Source organism: Oncorhynchus mykiss, chromosome 12, assembly GCF_013265735.2.
Source record: "Oncorhynchus mykiss isolate Arlee chromosome 12, USDA_OmykA_1.1, whole genome shotgun sequence".
Classification (NCBI taxonomy): domain Eukaryota; kingdom Metazoa; phylum Chordata; class Actinopteri; order Salmoniformes; family Salmonidae; genus Oncorhynchus; species Oncorhynchus mykiss.
Genome location: NC_048576.1, coordinates 84376108 through 84402154, shown reverse-complemented (window position 1 = coordinate 84402154; position 26047 = coordinate 84376108). Strand labels below are relative to the sequence as shown.

The 26047-nt window shown below is 40.5% G+C and overlaps 2 gene segments (V, D, J or C); both read right to left on the bottom strand.

The window, feature by feature from the left end:
• Window positions 1-367: 367 nt before the first annotated feature.
• Window positions 368-1021, bottom strand: LOC118937760. The segment is given in 2 exon segments: window positions 368-720; window positions 836-1021. Coding segments are annotated over 2 exon segments (384 nt in total).
• A 2347-nt stretch (window positions 1022-3368) lies between these two features.
• Window positions 3369-15958, bottom strand: LOC118936493. The segment is given in 3 exon segments: window positions 3369-3500; window positions 15354-15706; window positions 15853-15958. Coding segments are annotated over 3 exon segments (510 nt in total).
• Between the last annotated feature and the right edge of the window lie 10089 nt (window positions 15959-26047).

The window sequence follows — 26047 nt, the reverse complement described above, 5'->3', positions numbered from 1 at the left end:
CTAAACTTGTTTCATCTATACTTGTTTCATCTATACTTGTTTCATCTATACTTTAACGTTATTGACCTTCATGGTTCTGTATTACATATTGTACTAATTCTGTTTGTTGAAATTTGACATTTGGTTTCATTCAAATAGACGCAAATGAAGCAAATGGTTTTAGCTGCTAGAGATTATAATCGAATGGCTGTAAAGATATTTATGTTTTTATCTTACAAAATGACAGGTACGTTTTATGCTTTTCAAATAATAATGGTTATAATTTAGAGTAGTATGTGTCTACTCTCTCCTAGTGTTGGTAGGGCCGTGAGATTAATGTTGACAGAGACTGGAGCTCAGAATTATTTCACAGACTCTCACAGTAAGAGAAGTGCTTGCTTAGTCAGTTTTTGTACACCGCTGCAGCATCCTGTGTCACTGTGTCTCTGGCACAATAATAAACAGCAGAGTCTTCAGTCTTCAGACTGTTCATCTGGAGATACACCTGCTGCTTGCTGTTGTCTCTGGAGATGGTGACCCGACCCTGAACAGACTGGGGGTAGTAAGTGCTGCCACCATCACTGATAGTTGCAACCCACTCCAGTCCTTTCCCAGGAGCCTGTCTGATCCAAGCATTCCAATAGTTGCCACCAAACCCAGAATATGTACAGGTCAGTTTGTGGGATTCTCCATGCTTTTTAACCACTGATTCAGACTCCGTCAGTGTCTGACCCTGAACACCTTTGGAAATTAAATGACAAATAATCGGTCAATCTTTCTAGTAGTTCATACAAATAAAACACACATGAAAATGATGGTACATCCATTTTAGTTGACACATAATATTGTCACTTACTTTTTACAGACACCAACATGAGTACTAAAGTCCAGGCAGTCCTCATTGTTCAGTATTAGTTAGTACAGGACTTGTAATGTTATAATGTCAGTCCAAGCTGCCTATAATGAGAAGACCAGAGTTGAGTCTCTGATTATAAAGGGATGAAGGGGAGGGATACTTTGCATAGACCGCCCTCTAGAGGCTTAAATAGAGACTGAGAGGGAGAAATCTGCTCTATTCCTTGATTCTCTCTCCTCCCTGTCCTTTATTCTGCTCTCTGTAGTTCATATTTTCCATATGGGATGTTCACACTAGATATGTTTTGTATTTTATGCAATGCTGAACAGCACAAAAACAAGAGTATTTCCTTATGTGGGACAATACCATTAGTATTGAATTTGAATTATCTCTTAGTCCCCAATTCCAGAACAAATTCAAGAAAGCGTACAGTATTATATAGAGCCATTTTTGCATGGAACTCTGTTCCATCACATATTGCTCAAATCAAAAGCAAACCTGGTTTCAAAAAACAGATAAAGCATCACCTGCCGGCACAACACCTCTCTCCTATTTGACCTAGATATTTTGTGTGTATGTACTGATATGTTGGCTATATGTGCCTTTTTTAAATGTGTGTAGTTCTGTTCTTGAGCTGTTCTTGTTTATTCATGTTCTGTATTATGTCATGTTTCATGTTTTGTGGGGACTCAAGGAATAGTAGCTGTTGCTTTCGCAACACTTAATGGGGATCCTAATCCAATTGTTTTTAAATACTGCTTATCCCTTCTTGGGAATCTATTGTGGAGTTCAGACCTGTGCAGAAAATAGTTGTATGTTGTAGTTTATTTGAAAATACCAACATTTAAAATACTCAAGAAAGTCAAATATAGTTTGTATAGGGTTATATTTCGAGTTTCAACTAAAGGCAACTATTTTCTAAGGGTTCTAAGATGACATATGGAATTGTTTTAAGATGGTTGTACCATGGAACATTTAGCTATGTGTTTTAGAATTTTAGGACTCCTTTGGGTATCTACTGTAGCCCATAGAAATGCATTGAATAACACATGCATTAATGGCAAAAAAGAAAAGTAAAAAATAAATCATAAGGAATACGTTTTTGAAGTGTCTGTCCTTTATCTAGGAGATATAAGAAACCTCAGGAAATATATAAAATCTGCTCCATACCCTGACTCCCTCTCCTCCCTGTCCTTCATTCGGCTCTCTGTTTTTCATACTGTAATTAGAGCAGTAAAAATAAATGTTTTATCATGCACGTGGTGTACGTGTCAGCAAATCAGCATTCAGGGCTCGAACAACCCAGTTTATAAAGACAAATATATGGTAAAGAAAGTATTCTCTTTCCAGTCTTTTCGGTCCTCTGAAGCAGCAGGTAGTCAGCAGGTTGTCACTGTCAAAAACACTGTCCTTGGAGAGGAATTCTGAGGTAATAATTTTGTGCAGATTGAGCAAGCGTTTATACGGTGAAAGAGAACTAGAACTCCGCTACGAGGTAAAATAGAGCCCAGCAACCAGCATAGCAACGGACGCTTTGGTTCATTACGTAATCCGGTTAGAATGTTGCAAGTTCTAGCAAGTGTCAACCAGTGTTTATACAGTTCTGCATACTCCTGTGTCACTGTGTCTCTGCAACAATAATAAACAGCAGAGTCTTCAGTCTTCAGACTGTTCATCTGGAGATACACCTGCTGCTTGCTGTTGTCTCTGGAGATGGTGACCCGACCCTGAACTGACTGCCACCATCACTGCTGGTAATAGCTGCAACTCATTCTAATTCTTTCACAGGAGCCTTTCTGATCCAAGAATTCCAAATGTGGCCACATAATTCAGTATACGTGCAGGTCAGTTTGTGTGATTCTCCAGGTTTTATAACTACAGATTCAGTGACTGACCATGAACACCTGTGGAGATAAAGCAACATAGAGATAATACCTGACTAAAAACCTCACGTAACAATATGTTTACATAAAACTAGTCTTAAAGTGTTCACCTGTCAACCCTACAATCATCAGTAGTAAATCAATAGAATATTTCATCATGAATTGTCAGAAGTTATGGTGTGTCCCTGTTCTTCAGACTAGTCCCGTTTCATTTCCTCTCCTCCACTCTGCAGTGAGATAAGTAGTAATGGATGAGGTCAGAATTTTGTAATGCCCTCCTCCCAGGGTGGGAAGATCACACAGAGATCATATGGAGATTCAGAGATGGGGAACAGGTACATTTGACCTGAAAACTTAACTTATAGAGACAGTGAGTTAATTTACATTTTAATAAAGGGGAATGGATTACAGTAAAATGATACCTTACTATAAAAAACATTTAGTTCACCTAACCTAGCTCGGATACATAAAAACGAAGAGGGGAGCGTAATAATAATACTTTGAGCAGATTTGATGGATGGAATGTCACTGCTAAGGAACTGTAGTAATACAGTAATTGTGATGAAAGTATATGTGTTTTAATTTTTATATACAACTTTGTACTGTAGTGTTTATACTCATTTGAATGTCATGGAGTTTTTCTACAGGTTCTGTGTCTGTTTGTATCACAGTGGGTAGCGAGCACAATAACACACAGCTGTGTCTTCAGTCTGCAGACTCTGTCCTGTTAAAGTCACTTTGCTGCTGGAAGTGTCTCTGGGGATACTGAACTTGTTTTTCAGCTTATAAAATACAGTTGAAATTGGAAGTTACCTTACTTTAGCCAAATACATTTAAACTAACAATTTCACAAATCCTGACATTTAATCCTAGTAAAAATTCACTGTTTTAAGTTTATTTTTAGAATGTGAAAAATCATAATAATTAGTAGAGAGAATGATTTATTTCAGCTCTTATTTCATTCATCACATTCCCAGTGGGTCAGAAGTTTACATACACTCAAATAGTATTTAGTATCATTGCCTTTAAATTGTTTAACTTGAATCAAACATTTCAGGTTGCCTTCCACAAGCTTCCCACAATATGTTGGGTGAATTTTGGCCCGTTCCTCCTGACAGAGCTGGTATAACTGAAACAGGTTTGTAGGCCTCCTTGCGCACACTTTTTCAGTTCTGCCCACAAATTGTCTATGGGATTGAAGTCAGGGCTTTGTGATGGCCACTCCAATACCTTGACTTTGTTGTCATTAAGCCATTTTCCACAACTTTGGAAGTATGCTTGGGGTCATTGTCCATTTGGAAGACCCATTTGCGACCAAGCTTTAACCTGACTGATGTCTTGAGATGTTGCTTCAATATATCCACATAATTTTCCTACCTCATGAAGCCATCTATTTTGTGAAGTGCACCAGTCCCTCCTGCAGCAATGCACCCCCACAACATGATGCTGCCACCAAATGCAGCATCATGTCAGCAATGCTGACAAAGTAAAAGTGAGAACGAAATAACCACGACAACTGAAATCTACCGTCAAACTCAGGGTTTATTGGAAAACACACGGTAATGGGGGGAGCAGGAAAAGGGGCTGAGCTGGACCCAAGGAAATAAATAAGTAGTCAAACACCCCTAAGCTAGACTAGCCTATTTCAACAACAGCTAACTAACCAAAAATACAGTGGGTGGTCCGCCCAGTTCTAACTAGTGTATTTAATAAAGTTTACCTACGGGTAGTGTATGCCCATGGACGACTTGTCTTGTTTCCCCCTTTTCCCACCAGCAAACAAACACATAACCAAAAACAATACTCACAGGTGAGGACAAAGTGATATGGAGGTGCTCAAACAAAAGAGAGGTCAATACATAAAGGGAGAGGCCAATACATAAAGAGAGAGTGAAACAGAGAGACCTACAGACATGGCATTTACAGAGAGATTGAGCTTAAGAGCAAACAACTGACAGGGTTTTTAAACCAAGAGAAAGGAACTGTGATTGGGTAGGAAACAGGACGAGGTGTGTCTTCTGATTGATGCTTGATTGGTGACTGATTGGGGAGTGATGATTTTCACCTGTGAGGGGAGAAGGAGAGAAAAGAACACAGGATATCTGTATCCATAACAAACAGTGTCTCCAGGTCTTTTCACTTGAGGAGGAGACTGATCCTGCCTGATGTTACAACAAACATCTGCGAAACAAAACCGTTTCAACATTCAGTTGAAGATGTGATATTTACAATAATTTCAAGTTTAACCATGATACCTCCTTCAGTCACCATGTAATGCTTTACTTACTGTGTATGGACATCGCCATGACAACTAAAATCCAGACAGTCATCAGTTCCATCTAAACTTGTTCCAACTAAACTTGTTCCAGCTAAACTTATTCCATCTAAACTTCCATCTATACTTGTTCCATCTATACTTGTTTCATCTATACTTCATCCATCTATATTTGTTCCATCTTAACTTGTTCCATCTATACTTGTTCCATCTAAACCTGTTCCATCTAAACTTGTTCCATCTATACTTGTTCCATCTAAACCTGTTCCATCTAAACTTGTTCCATCTATACTTGTTCCATCTATACAGTGCCTTGCGAAAGTATTCAGCCCCTTGAACTTTGCGACCTTTTGCCACATTTCAGGCTTCAAACATAAAGATATAAAACTGTATTTTTTGTGAAGAATCAACAACAACTGGGACACAATCATGAAGTGGAACGACATTTATTGGATATTTCAAACTTTTTTAACAAATCAAAAACTGAAAAATTGGGCGTGCAAAATTATTCAGCCCCTTTACTTTCAGTGCAGCAAACTCTCTCCAGAAGTTCAGTGAGGATCTCTGAATGATCCAATGTTGACCTAAATGACTAATGATGATAAATACTATCCACCTGTGTGTAATCAAGTTTCCGTATAAATGCACCTGCACTGTGATAGTCTCAGAGGTCCGTTAAAAGCGCAGAGAGCATCATGAAGAACAAGGAACACACCAGGCAGGTCCGAGATACTGTTGTGAAGAAGTTTAAAGCCGGATTTGGATACAAAAAGATTTCCCAAGCTTTAAACATCCCAAGGAGCTCTGTGCAAGCGCTAATATTGAAATGGAAGGAGTATCAGACCACTGCAAATCTACCAAGACCTGGCCGTCCCTCTAAACTTTCAGCTCATACAAGGAGAAGACTGATCAGAGATGCAGCCAAGAGGCCCATGATCACTCTGGATGAACTGCAGAGATCTACAGCTGAGGTGGAAGACTCTGTCCATAGGACAACAATCAGTCGTATATTGCACAAATCTGGCCTTTATGGAAGAGTGGCAAGAAGAAAGCCATTTCTTAAAGATATCCATAAAAAGTGTCGTTTAAAGTTTGCCACAAGCCACCTGGGAGACACACCAAACATGTGGAAGAAGGTGCAGATGAAACCAAAATTGAACTTTTTGGCAACAATGCAAAACGTTATGTTTGGCGTAAAAGCAACACAGCTCATCACCCTGAACACACCATCCCCACTGTCAAACGTGGTGGTGGCAGCATCATGGTTTGGGCCTGCTTTTCTTCAGCAGGGACAGGGAAGATGGTTAAAATTGATGGGAAGATGGATGGAGCCAAATACTGCAAAAGACCTGAGACTGGGACGGAGATTTGTCTTCCAACAAGACAATGATCCAAAACATAAAGCAAAATCTACAATGGAATGGTTCAAAAATAAACATATCCAGGTGTTAGAATGGCCAAGTCAAAGTCCAGACCTGAATCCAATCGAGAATCTGTGGAAAGAACTGAAAACTGCTGTTCACAAATGCTCTCCATCCAACCTCACTGAGCTCGAGCTGTTTTGCAAGGAGGAATGGGAAAAAATTTCAGTCTCTCGATGTGCAAAACTGATAGAGGCATACCCCAAGCGACTTACAGCTGTAATCGCAGCAAAAGGTGGCGCTACAAAGTATTAACTTAAGGGGGCTGAATAATTTTGCACGCCCAATTTTTCAGTTTTTGATTTGTTAAAGTTTGAAATATCCAATAAATGTCGTTCCACTTCATGATTGTGTCCCACTTGTTGTTGATTCTTCACAAAAAAATACAGTTTTATATCTTTATGTTTGAAGCCTGAAATGTGGCAAAAGGTCGCAAAGTTCAAGGGGGCCGAATACTTTCGCAAGGCACTGTAATATACAATAATATAATATAGAGAACTCAGAGATGGGGAACAGCTTCATATGCAGTGGCAGGAATTCAAGGATCCCAAGGGAAGCCAGGCTTCCCCCAAAAATTGTCCGATACATTTTTTAAATATTTTTCTTTCGTCTCTCTGTGTTTCCTAATTGTCCTTCAATTTGCAAGAGGCTAAATGTATCTCAACGGAGAAAGCATCCGAGCGATATTTGTCTCTGTATGTGTAGGCCATTTATATGATGCTGTCTGGTCCAAAAGAGTATGACATTGTTGCCGCCCGTAGCATTGAATGCAAGGGAAGCTAGCGAGCATTTGGCCTCCCTTGATAGCGAGCATTTGGCCTCCCTTGATAAAAAAAGGTTAGCGAGCATTTGGCCTCCTTTGATAAAAAAAGGCTAAAATAATAGCCAAACATTGTTGAGCTGAACTGAGTGAGCTCAACTGTGAATGGTCCTGGCACACCAAAAAAAGTATAAAGGGAAGCCAGTTTGGATTTGGCGTCACTCCTATGAAATTGCACCAAGATCATACGTCATTGACAGAAACAACTTGAATTGTTGCTTCCCGTTATGTTGTTGTCCTCGAGTTGTTAGCTAGCTAGCTAAAATTGTTCCTTTCCTATATTAGCCATGGATGGAGATTTTAACGTGTGGTTTTACTTAATTCTCCCTACTGGCCAATGATTATAATGGAGATTCTGAACCAACCATTAATTTATACATTGTGCCCCTGTCCTGAGAGGTTTGAAGTTCAATATGTAGCTAGATGTACTGTAGGAGGCTAATGTTAACTAGCTAACATTGCCCATGAAAGGAAGTTAGGCTAGCGAGCAAGCATTTTAGCTAGGTAGCCTAAGACAACCAAAAATAAAAGTGTGTGTTGTATGACAGATTGATAGACCGTTTTTTTCTACTTGCACGAACACACACACACGCATGCACACACACACACATAAATCAGAAAAATGTACAGCCACATCATATTTAGCTTATGCTGCTTGAACTAAATTGTTTTTGGTATATTTTAGTTGTCACTGTATTTGATTAAGCATTGGTAATTTGATGATGTTGACATGTTGAAGTTGAAATGGTGCTGGAGAAGTGGAGGCAGCTCCTGTTTTCTTTGCGACTTACGTTAACTCTGTGGTTCTAAAGTCAATAGTTGATTAGTGGTCTGAAAATGATGGAAACATTAACTTGCTTGACCATGCTTTTGGTCATGTAACGATTTGTTGCAAGCAATATGCTTTGTGGACTCCACAGGACAGATGTTGCTCTCCGGTTTTGTGATGAAACAAAGGTGTCGTTTAATTTATTCTGCCAATGTGTCTTCCGAAAGTATTCGGCCCCCTTGAACTTTGCGACCTTTTGCCACATTTCAGGCTTCAAACATAAAGATATAAAACTGTATTTTTTTGTGAAGAATCAACAACAAGTGGGACACAATCATGAAGTGGAACGACATTTATTGGATATTTCAAACTTTTTTAACAAATCAAAAACTGAAAAATTGGGCGTGCAAAATTATTCAGCCCCCTTAAGTTAAGACTTTGTAGAGCCACCTTTTGCTGCGATTACAGCTGTAAGTCGCTTGGGGTATGTCTCTATCAGTTTTGCACATCGAGAGACTGAAATTTTTTCCCATTCCTCCTTGCAAAACAGCTCGAGCTCAGTGAGGTTGGATGGAGAGCATTTGTGAACAGCAGTTTTCAGTTCTTTCCACAGATTCTCGATTGGATTCAGGTCTGGACTTTGACTTGGCCATTCTAACACCTGGATATGTTTATTTTTGAACCATTCCATTGTAGATGTTGCTTTATGTTTGGATCATTGTCTTGTTGGAAGACAAATCTCCGTCCCAGTCTCAGGTCTTTTGCAGACTCCATCAGGTTTTCTTCCAGAATGGTCCTGTATTTGGCTCCATCCATCTTCCCATCAATTTTAACCATCTTCCCTGTCCCTGCTGAAGAAAAGCAGGCCCAAACCATGATGCTGCCACCACCATGTTTGACAGTGGGGATGGTGTGTTCAGCTGTGTTGCTTTTACGCCAAACATAACGTTTTGCATTGTTGCCAAAAAGTTAAATTTTGGTTTCATCTGACCAGAGCACCTTCTTCCACATGTTTGGTGTGTCTCCCAGGTGGCTTGTGGCAAACTTTAAACAACAGTTTTTATGGATATCTTTAAGAAATGGCTTTCTTCTTGCCACTCTTCCATAAAGGTCAGATTTGTGCAATATACGACTGATTGTTGTCCTATGGACAGAGTCTTCCACCTCAGCTGTAGATCTCTGCAGTTCATCCAGAGTGATCATGGGCCTCTTGGCTGCATCTCTGATCAGTCTTCTCCTTGTATGAGCTGAAAGTTTAGAGGGACGGCCAGGTCTTGGTAGATTTGCAGTGGTCTGATACTCCTTCCATTTCAATATTATCGCTTGCACAGTGCTCCTTGGGATGTTTAAAGCTTGTGAAATCTTTTTGTATCCAAATCCAGCTTTAAACTTCTTCACAACAGTATCTCGGACCTGCCTGGTGTGTTCCTTGTTCTTCATGATGCTCTCTGCGCTTTTAACGGACCTCTGAGACTATGACAGTGCAGGTGCATTTATACGGAGACTTGATTACACACAGGTGGATTGTATTTATCATCATTAGTCATTTAGGTCAACATTGGATCATTCAGAGATCCTCACTGAACTTCTGGAGAGAGTTTGCTGCACTGAAAGTAAAGGGGCTGAATAATTTTGCACGCCCAATTTTTCAGTTTTTGATTTGTTAAAAAAGTTTGAAAGATCCAATAAATGTCGTTCCACTTCATGATTGTGTCCCACTTGTTGTTGATTCTTCACAAAAAAATACAATTTTATATCTTTATGTTTGAAGCCTGAAATGTGGCAAAAGTTTGCAAAGTTCAAGGGGGCCGAATACTTTCGCAAGGCACTGTATCATGGTCTCAAGGCATATGAACTAACAGGTTAAAGAGCAAACAGCGCAATTATCACAACACGTAGGTTGTAATATGGCATTTTTTTCCTTCTGGCTTCCCCAGTGATATTACCAACGCACCACTACCTGAATAATTTGTTCAAAGTCCAATGCAGCCATTTTATCTCGACATGAAATCATTTCTGAGTAACAATTAAGTACCACGCTGTGATTGTTTTCAATTATACAACGGGTGGGTCTAATCCTGAATGCGGATTGGTTAAACAGCATTCCAGCCGGTGTCTGTTCCACAAGTTATCACCTGCTAAATCTATGATGTTAAAAGGCCTATTTACTCTGTTCCATCTGACTGCGCAATCCACTGTCTCATCTGCACAGCCAAGCTATTTATAAACTTGATCTCCACTATAAAAAGCATCCAGTTTGTATCAATGTTTGCAAATATCACATTTACATAAGTATACAGACCCTTCACTCAGTACTTTGTTGAAGCACCTTTGGCAACAATTACAGCCTTGTGTCTTCTTGGGTATGATGCTACAAGCTTGGCACACCTGGATTTGGGGAGTTTCTCCCATTCTTCTTTCTCCCATTCCCATTCTTCAGAGATCCTGAAGCTATGCCAGGTTGGTCGGGGAGCGTTGCTGCACATCTATTTTCAGATCTATCCTGAGATGTTAGATCGGGTTCAAGTCCAGGCTCTGGCTGGGCCACTCAAGGACACTCTGTACTTTGCCCATGTTCATCATTCAGTCGATCCTGACTAGTCTCCCAGTCCCTGCCGCTGAAAGACATCCCCACAGCATGATGCTGCCACCACCATGCTTCACCAAAGGGATGGTGCCTGGTTTCCTCCAGACGTGACGCTTGGCATTCAGGCCAAAGAGTTCAATCTTGGTTTCATCAGACAAGAGAATCTTGTTTCTCATTGTCTGAGAGACTTTAGGTGCCTTTTGGAAAACTCCAAGCGGGCTGTCATGTGCCTTTTACTGAGGAGTGGCTTCCATCTGGCCACTCTACCATAAAGGCCTGATTGGTGGAGTGCTGCAGAGATGGTTGTCCTTCTGGAAGGTTCTCCTATCTCTACAGAGGAACGCTAGAGCTCTGTCAGAGTGACCATCGGGTTCTTGGTCACCTCCCTAACCAAGGCCCTTCTCCCCTGATTGCTCAGTTTGGCCGGGCGACCAGCTCAAGGAAGAGTCCAGGTGGTTCAAAACTTCTTCCATTTAAGAATGATGGAGGCCACTGTGTTCTTGGGGACCTTCAATGCTGCAGACATTTTTTGGTACCCTTCCCCAGATCTGTGCCTCGACACAATCCTGTCTCGGAGCTCCACGTACAATTCCTTTGACTTCACCGCTTGGTCTTTGCTCTGATATGCACTGTCAACTGTGGGACCTTTATATAAACGGGTGTGTGCCTTTCTAAATCATGTCAAATCGATTGAATTTACCACAGGTGGACTCCAATCAAGTCTTAGAAATATCTCAATGATGATCAATGGAAACAGGATGCACCTGAGCTCAACTTTGAGTCTCATAGTAAAGAGTCTGAATGTTTATGTAAGTTATTTATGATTTTATTTTTTATAAATTAGCAGAAATTCTAAAAATCTGTTTTTGCTTCATCATTATGGAGTATTGTGTGTAGATTGCTGAATATTTCAATTTATTTAATACATGTTAGAATAAGGCTGTAATGTAACAAAATGTGTGAAAAAGTCAAGTAGTCAGAATACTTTCCGAAGGCACAGTACATACGTACTGTACATACAATGTATACATACCTTTTGTATGTGTAAATAAGTCATTCCAGTTGTGACAGTGATGAATTGTGGAGTCATGGCACCATATTTTGGCCAAGGAAGATGAATGGCTGCGTCCTATAGCTTGTCATAATGTTGCATAAGTTCAGTAATTGTGGCATGTTACCCCATGTATTGTTACAGAAACTAGTGGTAAGGCTAGTCAATATTTTGTATCACAATTTAGCATAAGTTGTCCACCGTTATTTTAGGGGTATTTAGTATATTGACCAGTTCATCTCTGCTTTATTAACAAAGGACGGCAGGTAGCCTAGTGGTTAGAGCCGTTGGACTAGTAACTGAAAGGTTGCAAGATCGAATCCCTGAGCTGACAAGGTAAAAATCTGTCCTTCTCCCCTTGAACAAGGCAGTTAACTCACTGTTCCTAGCCTCTTGAAACTACCCATCCCGGATCTGGGAGAATTGTCATCAACTACACTAATTAGCAGAGCGCAACGGTCAAAAAATATTCATATTCATGAAATCACAAGTGAAATATAGTTAAACACAGCTTATCCTTTTGTTAATAACCCTGTCATCTCAGATTTTGAAATTATGCTTTACAGCCAAAGCAAGACAAGCGTTTGTAAGTTTATCGATAGCCTAGCATAGCATTATGTCCAGCTAGCAGCAGGAAGCTTGGTCACGAAAATCAGAAAAGCAATCAAATTAACCGTTTACCTTTGATGATCTTCGGATGTTTTCACTGACGAGACTCCCAGTTAGACAGCAAATGTTCCTTTTGTTCCATAAAGATTATTATTACATTTTTAATCACCCAAAATACCTCTCTTTGAGAAATCCACCGGAAATAGTCACGACAACGGCGAAATAAATCCAAATTATATCCATAATATCGACAGAAACATGGAAAACGGTTTTTATAATCAATCCTCAAGGTGTTTTTCAAATATCTATTCGATAATATATCAACCGGGACAATTGGCTTTTCAGTAGGAGCGAGAGGAAAAATGACTACCTCTGTCTTTTACGCAAGAATCACTCTGAGAGCCCTCAGCTGGCCACTTATGCAATGTAGTCGTTTACGCTTATTCTTCAACACAAAGGCGTGAAACTACGTCAAAATGCTGTAGACACCTTAGGGAATAAGTAGAAAAAGGAATCTGGTTGTGTTTTAATACCCAATTAAAATTAAACACTGTCAATTCCTAAGAATTTGTAAGACTCTTATTTGCATAAAATGGACAGAGACCAGTCTCAAAAATCAACCAGCTGCATTTATTCTCGAGAGTACTGAACATGATACAGTTTACCACAGATTATAAACTGAAAATGACGTCATTCGTTTTCGTACTACCCCGTCTCATCAACCAGCAGTACAATGGCTGTATAGTTCTCAAGCCTTCCCACATTGTCTCTCCCTACTAAGATAATTTACGACGCAAGCCAAGGTCTGCCTGTGTAGATAAGCATTCTAGCCAGTCTGGCTATAAGTTCATTCATTTCTACCAAGGAACAGACAGTCATTGTTCTAATTCTTGATTACATTTACACACATTATATTCAGTACTAAGATTAAAAAGAAAATGCATACATCTATACAGTGACATGTGTTTTCTGATTAGTCAGTCCTGATTGAAATGTATACATAATTAGTCATTATTGATTAAAAAAAATCCCTTGAAAGGTTGATATCCCTTTCAATGCCCAATAGGGGGGCATAGGAACACAACAGTTTCAAAATAAGAGGCACTTCCTGATTGGATTTCCCTCAGGGTTTCGCCTGCAATATCAGTTCTGTTGTACTCACAGACAATATTTTGACAGTTTTGGAAACTTTAGAGTATTTTCTATCCTAAGCTGTCAATTACAGTGCCTTGCGAAAGTATTCGGCCCCCTTGAACTTTGCGACCTTTTGCCACATTTCAGGCTTCAAACATAAAGATATAAAACTGTATTTTTTTGTGAAGAATCAACAACAAGTGGGACACAATCATGAAGTGGAACGACATTTATTGGATATTTCAAACTTTTTTTAACAAATCAAAAACTGAAAAATTGGGCGTGCAAAATTATTCAGCCCCCTTAAGTTAATACTTTGTAGCGCCACCTTTTGCTGCGATTACAGCTGTAAGTCGCTTGGGGTATGTCTCTATCAGTTTTGCACATCGAGAGACTGAAATTTTTTCCCATTCCTCCTTGCAAAACAGCTCGAGCTCAGTGAGGTTGGATGGAGAGCATTTGTGAACAGCAGTTTTCAGTTCTTTCCACAGATTCTCGATTGGATTCAGGTCTGGACTTTGACTTGGCCATTCTAACACCTGGATATGTTTATTTTTGAACCATTCCATTGTAGATTTTGCTTCATGTTTTGGATCATTGTCTTGTTGGAAGACAAATCTCCGTCCCAGTCTCAGGTCTTTTGCAGACTCCATCAGGTTTTCTTCCAGAATGGTCCTGTATTTGGCTCCATCCATCTTCCCATCAATTTTAACCATCTTCCCTGTCCCTGCTGAAGAAAAGCAGGCCCAAACCATGATGCTGCCACCACCATGTTTGACAGTGGGGATGGTGTGTTCAGCTGTGTTGCTTTTACGCCAAACATAACGTTTTGCATTGTTGCCAAAAAGTTCAATTTTGGTTTCATCTGACCAGAGCACCTTCTTCCACATGTTTGGTGTGTCTCCCAGGTGGCTTGTGGCAAACTTTAACAAACACTTTTTATGGATATCTTTAAGAAATGGCATTTTTCTTGCCACTCTTCCATAAAGGCCAGATTTGTGCAATATACGACTGATTGTTGTCCTATAGACAGAGTCTCCCACCTCAGCTGTAGATCTCTGCAGTTCATCCAGAGTGATCATGGGCCTCTTGGCTGCATCTCTGATCAGTCTTCTCCTTGTATGAGCTGAAAGTTTAGAGGGACGGCCAGGTCTTGGTAGATTTGCAGTGGTCTGATACACCTTCCATTTCAATATTATCGCTTGCACAGTGCTCCTTGGGATGTTTAAAGCTTGTGAAATCTTTTTGTATCCAAATCCGGCTTTAAACTTCTTCACAGCAGTATCTCGGACCTGCCTGGTGTGTTCCTTGTTCTTCATGATGCTCTCTGCGCTTTTAACGGACCTCTGAGACTATCACAGTGCAGGTGCATTTATACGGAGACTTGATTACACACAGGTGGATTGTATTTATCATCATTAGTCATTTAGGTCAACATTGGATCATTCAGAGATCCTCACTGAACTTCTGGAGAGAGTTTGCTGCACTGAAAGTAAAGGGGCTGAATAATTTTGCACGCCCAATTTTTCAGTTTTTGATTTGTTAAAAAAGTTTGAAATATCCAATAAATGTCGTTCCACTTCATGATTGTGTCCTACTTGTTGTTGATTCTTCACAAAAAAATACAGTTTTATATCTTTATGTTTGAAGCCTGAAATGTGGCAAAAGGTCGCAAAGTTCAAGGGGGCCGAATACTTTCGCAAGGCACTGTATATGCATATTCTAGCATCTGGTCCTGAGAAATAGGCGGTTTACTTTGGGAACGTTATTTTTCCAAAAATAAAAATAGTGCCCCCTAGTTTCAAGAGGCTAGGCTGTCATTGAAAATTAGATTTTTTTCTTAACTGACTTGCCTAGTTAAATAAAAAGGAGCTAAACTTTCTCATTGAGTATTTTATGGATAAAACATATATTTTTTGAGTGGAACAGAGGAGAATTACGTCTGCTCTTCAGCTTCCATTTTATGTACAGCATATCCCAAGAGTTTGGTTTTTGTACAGCTCTTGTGCTGGTTTGTATCACTGTGAGGGTAGGCACAATAATACACAGCTGAGTCTTCAGTCTGAAGGTTCTGCCCTTTTAAAAACACAGTATTACTGCTAGAGTCTACTGAGAGGCTGAACTTGTTCTTCAGTGAATCCTTGTGTTCTGTGTCTCCAGAATATACATTTCCAATCCACTCCAGTGTTTTCCCTGCAGGCTTTCGGATCCAAGCTGTCCAAGTGTTAGTAACTGAATATGAGACCTTACAGGAGATGGTCAGTGGTTGACCTGGCAGGACAGTCATAGATGCTGGCTGAGAGAGTTCATAACTCTGTACACCTGGGAAATAAAATAATGAACAATATGAAATACACAAAATAGCAACATGTTACACTATATAAATTCTAGTAGTTGTGTTGAAGCCAGTTTTATACTACAGGCAATTTTATTTGCTTTGTTCTTCCTCCAAACCCAGAGAGACTCACAGGAGGCAGCTGCCAGCAGCAGCAGAGATGCAGGGAACATGGTTTGTGTTGAAGCTGAACTGGTGGAGCTGCTCTTCTCTACTCTCCAGGACACAGAGGGAGGAACGAGAACAGACACAGACAGCCATATTCGGTTTAAGTAGGGAGAGAACCAGGTTTTCATTGACGTAAAGGGGGAGGGGATACATAAAACAGTAAGAGACACTACAGGACCATCTCCAATATTACTGGACACAACCTTTGCACTCTGAAAACTCAGAGACCCTCTTTAGGTTATCTTTTTGAATAGGAGGATGGGGTAAATATGAAATACTACATTTACAGCATTAGGTACTACTTGTGGTGGATGAAACATATTTAAGACACTACTTTCGTTTTGACAAACTAAAGCATTTTGAATAAACATCCATATTATACTTTATGATTATCAGAGCCTTCATCAGTACGGGTCTTTTTATTTTAATCATAGGGAGAGAGAGTCCCCTGTTGGTGCATCAACAACTCTAGCACCATGTATTTAACAGGTGTATCATTGTGTTATTATTTGATACATCATTAGAATTGTACCTCATGTATCTCCTTGTCATGGTCCACTGGTCATACCGTATGTGTGTCTGTGTGTTTGTGCACGTCCTTCCTTTTTCTACCAGATGGGTTTTGTACGGCTATTCTCATTTGTTTAACCATAGTGAGTCTCTAGCACAGTAATACAATGCAGAGTCCTCTGGCTTCAACTGGCTTATGTGCAGAAAGAAATTAGTGCGGTCCTTCGATGCAGTGAATCGGCCCTGTACTACCTGGGCATTGCTCTTACTTCGGTCAGAATGATAGTAAATTATCCATTCAAGTCCTTTTCCAGGTGCCTGGTGGATCCAGTGCATTCAAGTACTGCTGAGAGTAAATCCACTACAGGCACAAATGAATTTGAGGAGTCCCCCGGGGCTCCCCTGGACTGACTGTTCAGCCTGTGTGAGTACGACCTGACAGTGAACTCCTGAGGAGGGAGAGGAATGACAGGTCAGATCAATCAAGGAGTCACATCAGTATCACATCAACACAGGTTATACTGAAAAGATTACAGTCAGGAACTCACAGGATACAGCTGCCAGCAGCAGCAGCAGAGATGCAGGGAACATGGTTTGTGTTGAAGCTGAACTGGTGGAGCTGCTCTTCTCTACTCTCCAGGACTCAGACATACTACACACTTAGAAAAAAAGGAGCTATCTAGAACCTAAAAGAGTTCCTTGGCTGTCTCCATGGGAGAATCCTTGGAAGAACCCTTTTTGGTTCCATGTAGGACTATTTTCACAGAGGGTTCTAAATGGAACCGAAAAGGGTTCTAATATGGGGACAGCTGAAGAATCCCTTTGGAACCTTTTTCCTAAGAATGTAGGACAGACAGAGCATTATATAACAGAGAGTGAGAGGAAGCGAGGGGTGAGATTATAATTGCATAATGAAGATAATCAGTATAAAAGTACTGGGAATATCAGTGCAAATGGTGGTAAAATATTTATAATGTGTCCGTTTCTAACACTACACTCTAGAATGGTTAAACATTGTTTTCTTATTATTGGTAATCCTATACTACATGTATCAAGTTATTATTGTAAAATCAAATGTATTGCGGTAATTGGAAACATATTGCTATTAACGTTCATAAGAAATAAGATTATCTGTGCTGAATGCGGAAGTGGTTTTTGTACGGCAGCTCCCATTAGTTTACCACTGTGACTCTCTAGCACAGTAATACACTGCTGTGTCCTCACTCTTCAGACTGTTCATCTGTAGGTACAGCTTACTGCTGGAGTCATCTCTGGAGATGGTGAATCTACCCTGGACTGACAGGAGTAAGAGATTGGATTACTCTGTGTGCTAATATAAGCAACCCACTCCAGTCCTTTCCCAGGTGCCTGTCTGATCCAACCCATCCTATATATTCTGAATGTGAAGCCAGAGGCTGTACAGGTCAGTTTGTGGGATTATCCAGGCTTTTTAACTACTGGTCCAGACTTAGTCAGTGTCTGACCATGAACACCTGTGGAAATAAAAAGCAGAGATATTGTTGAAGTTGAAACTAAAACTAAGTTGAAACTACTTGTTTATTTGATAGACAGTATAAACACCTGTTAAATATACCGTCAGTAAGAATATTCCTCTGGTAGGAAACATGGTGATCTGCTTAGTTCTCTAATGGTAGTTGAGAGTCTACAGCAGAATCCTCCTTCAACAGAGACATTAATAAAAATGGAGGACTGAAATGTTTTGCATGAGCTCCTTCTTACTGGGAGGACAAATCACAAGAGGCTTTGATAGATACCCACAGATCACCTAGTATGAGATCATCTTGAGATGCTCTGTTATGAAGAAGAAATCCTTCTGTTTGTGTTTCTATGTATTTATTTTTCCAGGTAAATTGATGGAGAATACATTTCCATTACATCACAAACCTGAGGAGGAGTTGTAAGGACAGTTTCAGAATGAATGTACAAATTATTACTCATGACAGTAAAGTAATATTGGTACATGCTGCCATCATGTTGTCATAGCATGATAAAGGGGCATACTTCTGAAACAACCACTAAATCAATCCCACAATATGTATTTGTTGAATAACATTTTAATCAATGGTACAAAGTACTTAAGTAAAAATACTTTAAAGTACTACTTAAGTCATTTTTGGGGGTACCTGTACTTTACTATTTATATTTTTGAGTACTTTTACTTTTAATTCACTACAGAAAATAATGTCATTTTTACTCCATACATTTTCAGTGATGAAAGTTGTGTCTGTGTGTGTGGCTGCCCCTCAGAGCTGGTCTTTGATTTACAGTTTATAGCAGAGGGGATTATTTGCATATTGGACAAAAGTCTATATTGACGATCTAGGATCTAGGAACTATGCTGTACAGCTTTCTATGCATACATACACGACTACCTCTACCATGCTTGAGGTAGGAAACTACTGTAAGTGATCAACATCAGATACTACCTATGCTACAGTGATCATGGAGGATTTAGTCTTTTTTTCCCCACAGGGACCAGACTGAGAGAATATTAATAAAGTACCTATCTAGTTTGTCAAAAGATAGCAGATCAAACCACCACCTACCCACAGCAGCACTACTTTAGATTGCATGGTCAGATGTTCTCGGTCAGATAGTTAGTTAGCTCAATGTATCATTCACCACAGAGATTTGGAACAGATTTTGTGCCTGCGGAGAGAGTCTCATTTCATACAAGCACAGTTCCGTCCATGTTCCTTCTCCTCGCCGCATCTCCTCGATTCCCTTTGGCCTTAAAAAAAAGCAAGAACGACCCACTTTGTGTACGTTGTCAAATGCTGCTTTGTTATTAAATCAAATGCATTATTACAATTCAGAGGTTGTTGTTTAAGTGTTGTGAACATGTTCTATATGTAATGTAATATGTAGGGTGTGAAGACTTTTACACAAACACATCTGATATTGACAGTCTAGGCCCTTATGCAGTGTCGCCTCTAGCCTTCTTGGGACCCTAAGCCAAATATGGTAGTCACCCCCCCTTGCCATGACTTATGACATGTTTATATGATATCTGTATGATAGTGACTAACAAAATCAATGTGGTCACCTTGGGGATCAGGGACCATGTGCTCTTGCCCTGTGCACACAATCAGTCATTTGGTTCTGATAGCTGGTTAGATTACCTTACCTAGCAATCAAAATAATGGTAACTGACATGGGCTTATTGAGTTACTGACATAACAAGTGGAAATCTGCTAATGCCCTACCAATTTTTTTGAAATTGGTTGGGCGCCCCCTTGCGGTCGCAGTCTGCGTATAGGAAAAGGCGTCTCTGTCCTTATCATCAGCTTATTTAATTTAGATGTGTTTGATCAGGTGTGTTAGCAAAATCCTGGTCATTGTGAAAGATGACTCCTACACATGATGACCTGTGCATGTTTATTGTCTTATTTTTCTAACCCTCCTCAAAAGAATATCAATAAAAACTCAGTGCCCTCTTCATGAAGCATAAACAGTGTTTCTGATATAAGGACATCTCATATTAAAGCGTATGGTTGTTTACCCCAGCTGTTTGCAGAGGAGGGTTAGTGAAATGTGTCAGGGGAGTACAACAGTGTGTACATGTTCCACATCCTGTCTCTATCCATGTCTGAGGGGTTTTTGTACATCTCCATCACACATTCACATCACTGTACCCAGTAATACACAGCAGAGTCCTCTGACTTCAGACCAGACAGTTTCAGACGTGTCATGCTCACTGAGTTGTCTTTGGTCAGTTCAATCTGTCCCTCCAGGGATTTGGCATAGCCTGCTGCTCCAGTATTGGTGTTGATCCAGCCCATCCATTCCAATGGTTTCCCTGTAGGTGAATACAGTTCATACCAGAGCTTGTAAAGGTATACCTCTGCTGGAGAGGTTGAGAGTTTCTCCTGGCTTTTTCTGGAGTGGACTGGAGGGAATGGACTCCATAGTTTGACCACTTAAACCTGAAGGAGAGAAGGAGAGAGAGGAAACAGGGGGAGGGGAGAAATGAGAGAGGGTGGAATATTGAGTGAAAACAATGGAAAATTGTCTTCAGCCTTTGCTCAGAATAAGAACAGTTGATAAGGAGTAAAACCAAGCAGAACTCACAGGTCAGACAGAGAGAGAGCAACAGAAGGGAGAGTTTTCCCATCTTACAGAGGGTGGAGATATGAACTCAGCTGCTTCACACAAGACATCAAGTCATCAGCAGAACATGAGTGTAAATGAACTCTGAGGGATCTGGATTTACATCATGGTGTCATGGGGGAGGGACTGATAACTCTGAGGTCAGGGGTCAAGCTATGACTCATTGGTAGGGCCAGGAGTTTTCGTTGATAACATGACATGTCAAATGACACGGATAAACTCTGTCCCCATGCCATAATCAGGGCCTAGAGTTTTTCCTGATCTGGTCAAGGTGTTTGGTAAAACTGCAGGGAATCTTGGAGGATGGTTTGCTGAGTATTTATATAAATAATTCCCCATTGTGGTTAACTTACTATAAATGTCAGATTAGGGATCAATCTATCAAGGACAGTCACCTTGTTTAACAGGAATAAACACAACTACAGTGTGTAGGCCTGTATGTGATTCCTCTTTATGTTCTATCTCTCTCCTCAGGGAAATATGTACCTTGTGTTGATGTACAAGTAGTTCTGTTGTTTTGGCTCTTAGGGGAATATTATGCTTCAGTAGATGTTACTCTGTTGTACTAATGCTCTTCTGCCTTCTGTTGACTCTGTTGTACTGATGCTCTACTGCCCTCTGTTGACTCTGTTGTACTGATGCTCTACTGCCCTCTGTTGACTCTGTTGTACTGATGCTCTACTGCCCTCTGTTGACTCTGTTGTACTGATGCTCTACTGCCCTCTGTTGACTCTGCTGCCAGTTAGATTGTCTGAGACATGTTGTACAGATACTCCACACACTCACACCACTGTCTCTCTTGCACAGTTATACACAGCAGAGTCCTCTGTTCTCAGACCAGACAGCTTCAGAGTCATAATGCTGTTGGAATTATCGTTAGGCGTTTCCAGGCCTAGGTAACAATGATAAAAGTTCATGGTTACCTAGGCCTAATCCAGAGTAACCTATCCATTCCAATGCTTTCCCTGCAGGTTGTCTTATCCAACGTGTGTTGTAGCTACTAAAGGTTTACCCAGATCCCTTACACTTACAGGAGAGACTGAGTTTCTCCAGGCTTTTTCTGGACTGAACTGGAGGGAATGGATTCCCGACTCCGGCCATTGAAACCAGATGGAGAGAGAGAAAGAAAATGAAGTGCTAGAGAAAAAAGAAGGAAAACAGAAAATTGAAGGAAGGCAAGTTAATAGTGTTTAAAAAATCCATTGTCCATGTTCACGAATTTCACTAAGAGCAGCTGATTAAGTACAGCAGAACTGACAGGTCAGACAGAGCGAGAGCAGTAGCAGGTAGAGTTTTCTTGTCATACTGAGGGTGGAGATATGAACTCAGCTGCTCCACACAAGACAACAAGACATCAGCAGAACATAAGTATATATGAACTCTGAGGGACCTATATTTACATCATGATGTCATGGGGAGGGACTGATGAATGAGGTCAGTGGTCAATTTAGGGCTCATAGGTGGGGCCAGAAGTTGTCCTTTATCACATGACCTCACCAGGAACAGAGTTTTTCCTCATCGGGTCACTTAGTCAGAGGAACCTCCAGGGCCTACTCACCACACACATAACTGACTGAAGGACTGGAGGAACTGTGGGGAACATGAGGATTTTCTAAATATTGATAACCTTCATGATTTAATTGTGGGTTCATTTAAATGGTATATACTGTAGAGACATCCATTTCCCAAGGAAAGAATGTATTGAAAAGTGTTTCCATTAAGGTCATGGGTGACAAAAACAGTATAGTAGTTTTCAACGGACATGTTTCCAATGAGGCAGTTAAGAAAAATCAATAATAAACAAAAATAGGCCCTTTTACATGTATACTTTCTGTCATGAATGAACACAGCTTAATGAGATTCAACACCTCACATAGCCTGTACTTGGTTTTGTTTCTGCATACATGTGTATAGATGATGGAATTAAGCAGTAAGGTACAAGAGGCCGTGTTATGTGCTGAATACAGTCACAGGTTACTGACGTTGTTCAGCACGAAGTGATAGCCCAGGCGTTGCTGACACCTGTCGAATATTACAGAACCAGGATAGGTATTTTACCTATCAGCTAACCACATTGTATGTTATAGAAATCTATATAGAATTAGGAACTAGTCATTTAATTGGATCTCTATGGAAATCTGTCAGTCGATGACGTGGCACACAACCATTGGTTGATGTATGCAACGTCTGAGCAGGGGAACATGAAAATTCTCTCTACAGGGGAATTTACATTTCAAAAGTGAAAGAAATCTTCAGAGGTCTGATAGGCAAACAGCAAGGCTTATATTAACCCCCGTTATACCAAACTAAATGTTGGGCTAGAAGCAAGGGAAATATTGTGCGAGTTGAGATAAATACAAGAGATGATTCGGACAGCAACATGAACATGATATTCTTATGGAGGTGCAGTGATCATTTTCAGATGGAACTGTCAGCAGGCATTGGTATGTCTGTGACGGCCAACACAGCACAGCTTGGAACGCTGCTCGTCCAATCAGCATTCAGGATCCAAACCAAATCAAAATCAAATAAAATCACATTTATTTATATAGCCCTTCGTACATCAGCTGATATCTCAAAGTGCTGTACAGAAACCCAGCCAAACAACCTGTTTTATGATGTATTATAGCTGAAACCAAATTACATACTATACTATGTTTGTATATGATTACCTACAATGTCTCAAAACTCCACATTGTGGTTCTTAAATCTGCATTTTGTAATGTCAATCAATGTATTGTTTGTATATATTGTATATATTGTGGAGTGAGACTTTCATACATTTTTCTAACTTCTAACTTTCTTCTCTTGCCCATAGGACAATGCTCATGTTAATAGTAGTTCAGTTGATGGTTTACTGGTTGCTTTAGTTCTCAGGAAATGTGTGCAGTTTGTAGTCTGCTGTACTGATGCTCTACTGCCCTCTGTTGTACTGATGCTCTACTGCCCTCTGTTGTACTGATGCTCTACTGCCCTCTGTTGTACTGATGCTCTACTGCCCTCTGTTGACTGTTGTACTGATGCTATTCTGCCCTCTGCTGTACTGATGCTCTACTGCCCTCTGTTGTACTGATGCTCTACTGCCCTCTTTTGACTGTTGTACTGATGCTATTCTGCCCTCTGCTGTACTGATGCTCTACTGCCCTCTGTTGTACTGATGCTCTACTGCCCTCTTTTGACTGTTGTACTGATGCTATTCTGCCCTCTGCTGTACTGATGCTATTCTGCCCTCTGTTGTACTGATGCTATTCTGCCCTCTGCTGTACTGATGCTCTACTGCCCTCTGTTGTACTGATGCTCTACTGCCCTCTTTTGACTGTTGTACTGATGCTATTCTGCCCTCTGTTGTACTGATGCTCTACTGCCCTCTTTTGACTGTTGTACTGATGCTCTACTGCCCTCTGTTGACTCTGTTGTACTGATGCTCTTCTGCCCTCTTTTGACTGTTGTACTGATGCTCTACTGCCCTCTTTTGACTGTTGTACTGATGCTATTCTGCCCTCTGTTGTACTGATGCTCTACTGCCCTCTTTTGACTGTTGTACTGATGCTATTCTGCCCTCTGTTGTACTGATGCTCTACTGCCCTCTTTTGACTGTTGTACTGATGCTATTCTGCCCTCTGCTGTACTGATGCTCTTCTGCCCTCTTTTGACTCTGTTGTACTGATGCTCTTCTGCCCTCTTTTGACTCTGTTGTACTGATGCTCTTCTGCCCTCTGTTGACTCTGTTGTACTGATGCTCTACTGCCCTCGTTGACTCTGTTGTACTGATGCTCTACTGCCCTCTGTTGACTCTGCTGTACTGATGCTCTACTGCCCTCGTTGACTCTGTTGTACTGATGCTCTACTGCCCTCTTTTGACTCTGTTGTACTGATGCTCTACTGCCCTCTGTTGACTCTGCTGTACTGATGCTCTTCTGCCCTCGTTTGACTCTGTTGTACTGATGCTCTACTGCCCTCTGTTGACTCTGTTGTACTGATGCTCTACTGCCCTCTTTTGACTCTGTTGTACTGATGCTCTACTGCCCTCTTTTGACTCTGCTGCACTGATGCTCTACTGCCCTCTGTTGACTCTGCTGTACTGATGCTCTACTGCCCTCTTTTGACTCTGTTGTACTGATGCTCTACTGCCCTCTGTTGACTCTGCTGCCAGTTAGATTCTCTGAGGGGTTTTTGTACAGATCCTCCACTCACACCACTGTGTCTCTTGTGCACAGTAATACACAGCAGAGTCCTCTGCTCTCAGAACAGACAGCTTCAGATACACGATGCTGTTAGAATTCTCTATGGTGACTTCTACCTGTCCTTCAACTCTTTTTGCATATGTAGTTCCACTAGCATTAATGCCTATCAATTCAAGTGCTCTTCCTACAGGTTGATGTATCCAGGCCATGTTTTAGCTACTAAAGTTAAACGCAGATCCCTTACAGGAGAGGCTGAGAGGTTCTCCAGGCTTTTTCAGGACTGGACTGGAGGGAATGGCCTCCAGACTCTGACCATACACCCCTAATAGAGAAAAGAGAAGGAAGACAATATATCACTAATATTTTAACTCAATGGATGTTATAATTATCTCTATATGTAAAATACCTTGTTCCAATGAATTGCTAGATTATTGAGTACATACTGCAGAGGCCAAGCAAGACCAGGAGGAGGTGTAGTTTTCCTGTCATCTTTTCAGGATGGAAGACAATTCACACATGGTAGGAAACATCACAGAAGGACTTGGGAGACAGAACTAACATGACAACCATGGTTGGGTGATAGCCTGTCACATGCATATAAAAGTAGTTTCAAGGAAATCAATTCTAAGACAAAGCCAGACATCAACGATCACTGTCAATCAGCAAACATGTTCTGTAATGTTTATACAGTAAAGTAAGTTGCGGCTCCAGCCACAACTGTTTTTTTCACATCTCTCATTCAAACCTTTATTCATGTATTAAGAAGATTAATGAAATAATTGATATTAAATCATATTACATTTTGCTATTTCTCACAACAATAAGAAATTGTGGTATGTTGTCTCATACGTTCTAGGCATAGTTTTGAATCTGGCCTACTGCCCTTTGGCACAACCTCGATCTTTCATAACTGTCATCCTCTCTCTCTCTGTTCAATAAAGACAGAAAATACCTTACAAATGTATTTTTTTAAACACACAAAACAAGTTAATTAAAAAAAATTAACCATTCACATCCTGAAGTACTGTACCCTGAAATGTGTTCCCGTTGTTTCAATGTCCAATGATCAGCAACTGTCACCAAACCAATACATGGCTAAACGTCACTCAATTACTTTTTCAAATCATAATTTGACATTTTCTCCCACATCTGCAGTACATCACTGTTGTGTGTTGTTTTTAAACGTGTTACTGCACTTTCACAATGATATATTGGTCCTTTTTAGGATTAATCAAGATGCTATATGAGGGAAATGTCTTTACCAGAGTGCAGGTGCATCCTGGGTTAGAAGTCATGCTTGGGTAGCTTTGAATTACTGTGCCCAATGCTCAGTTG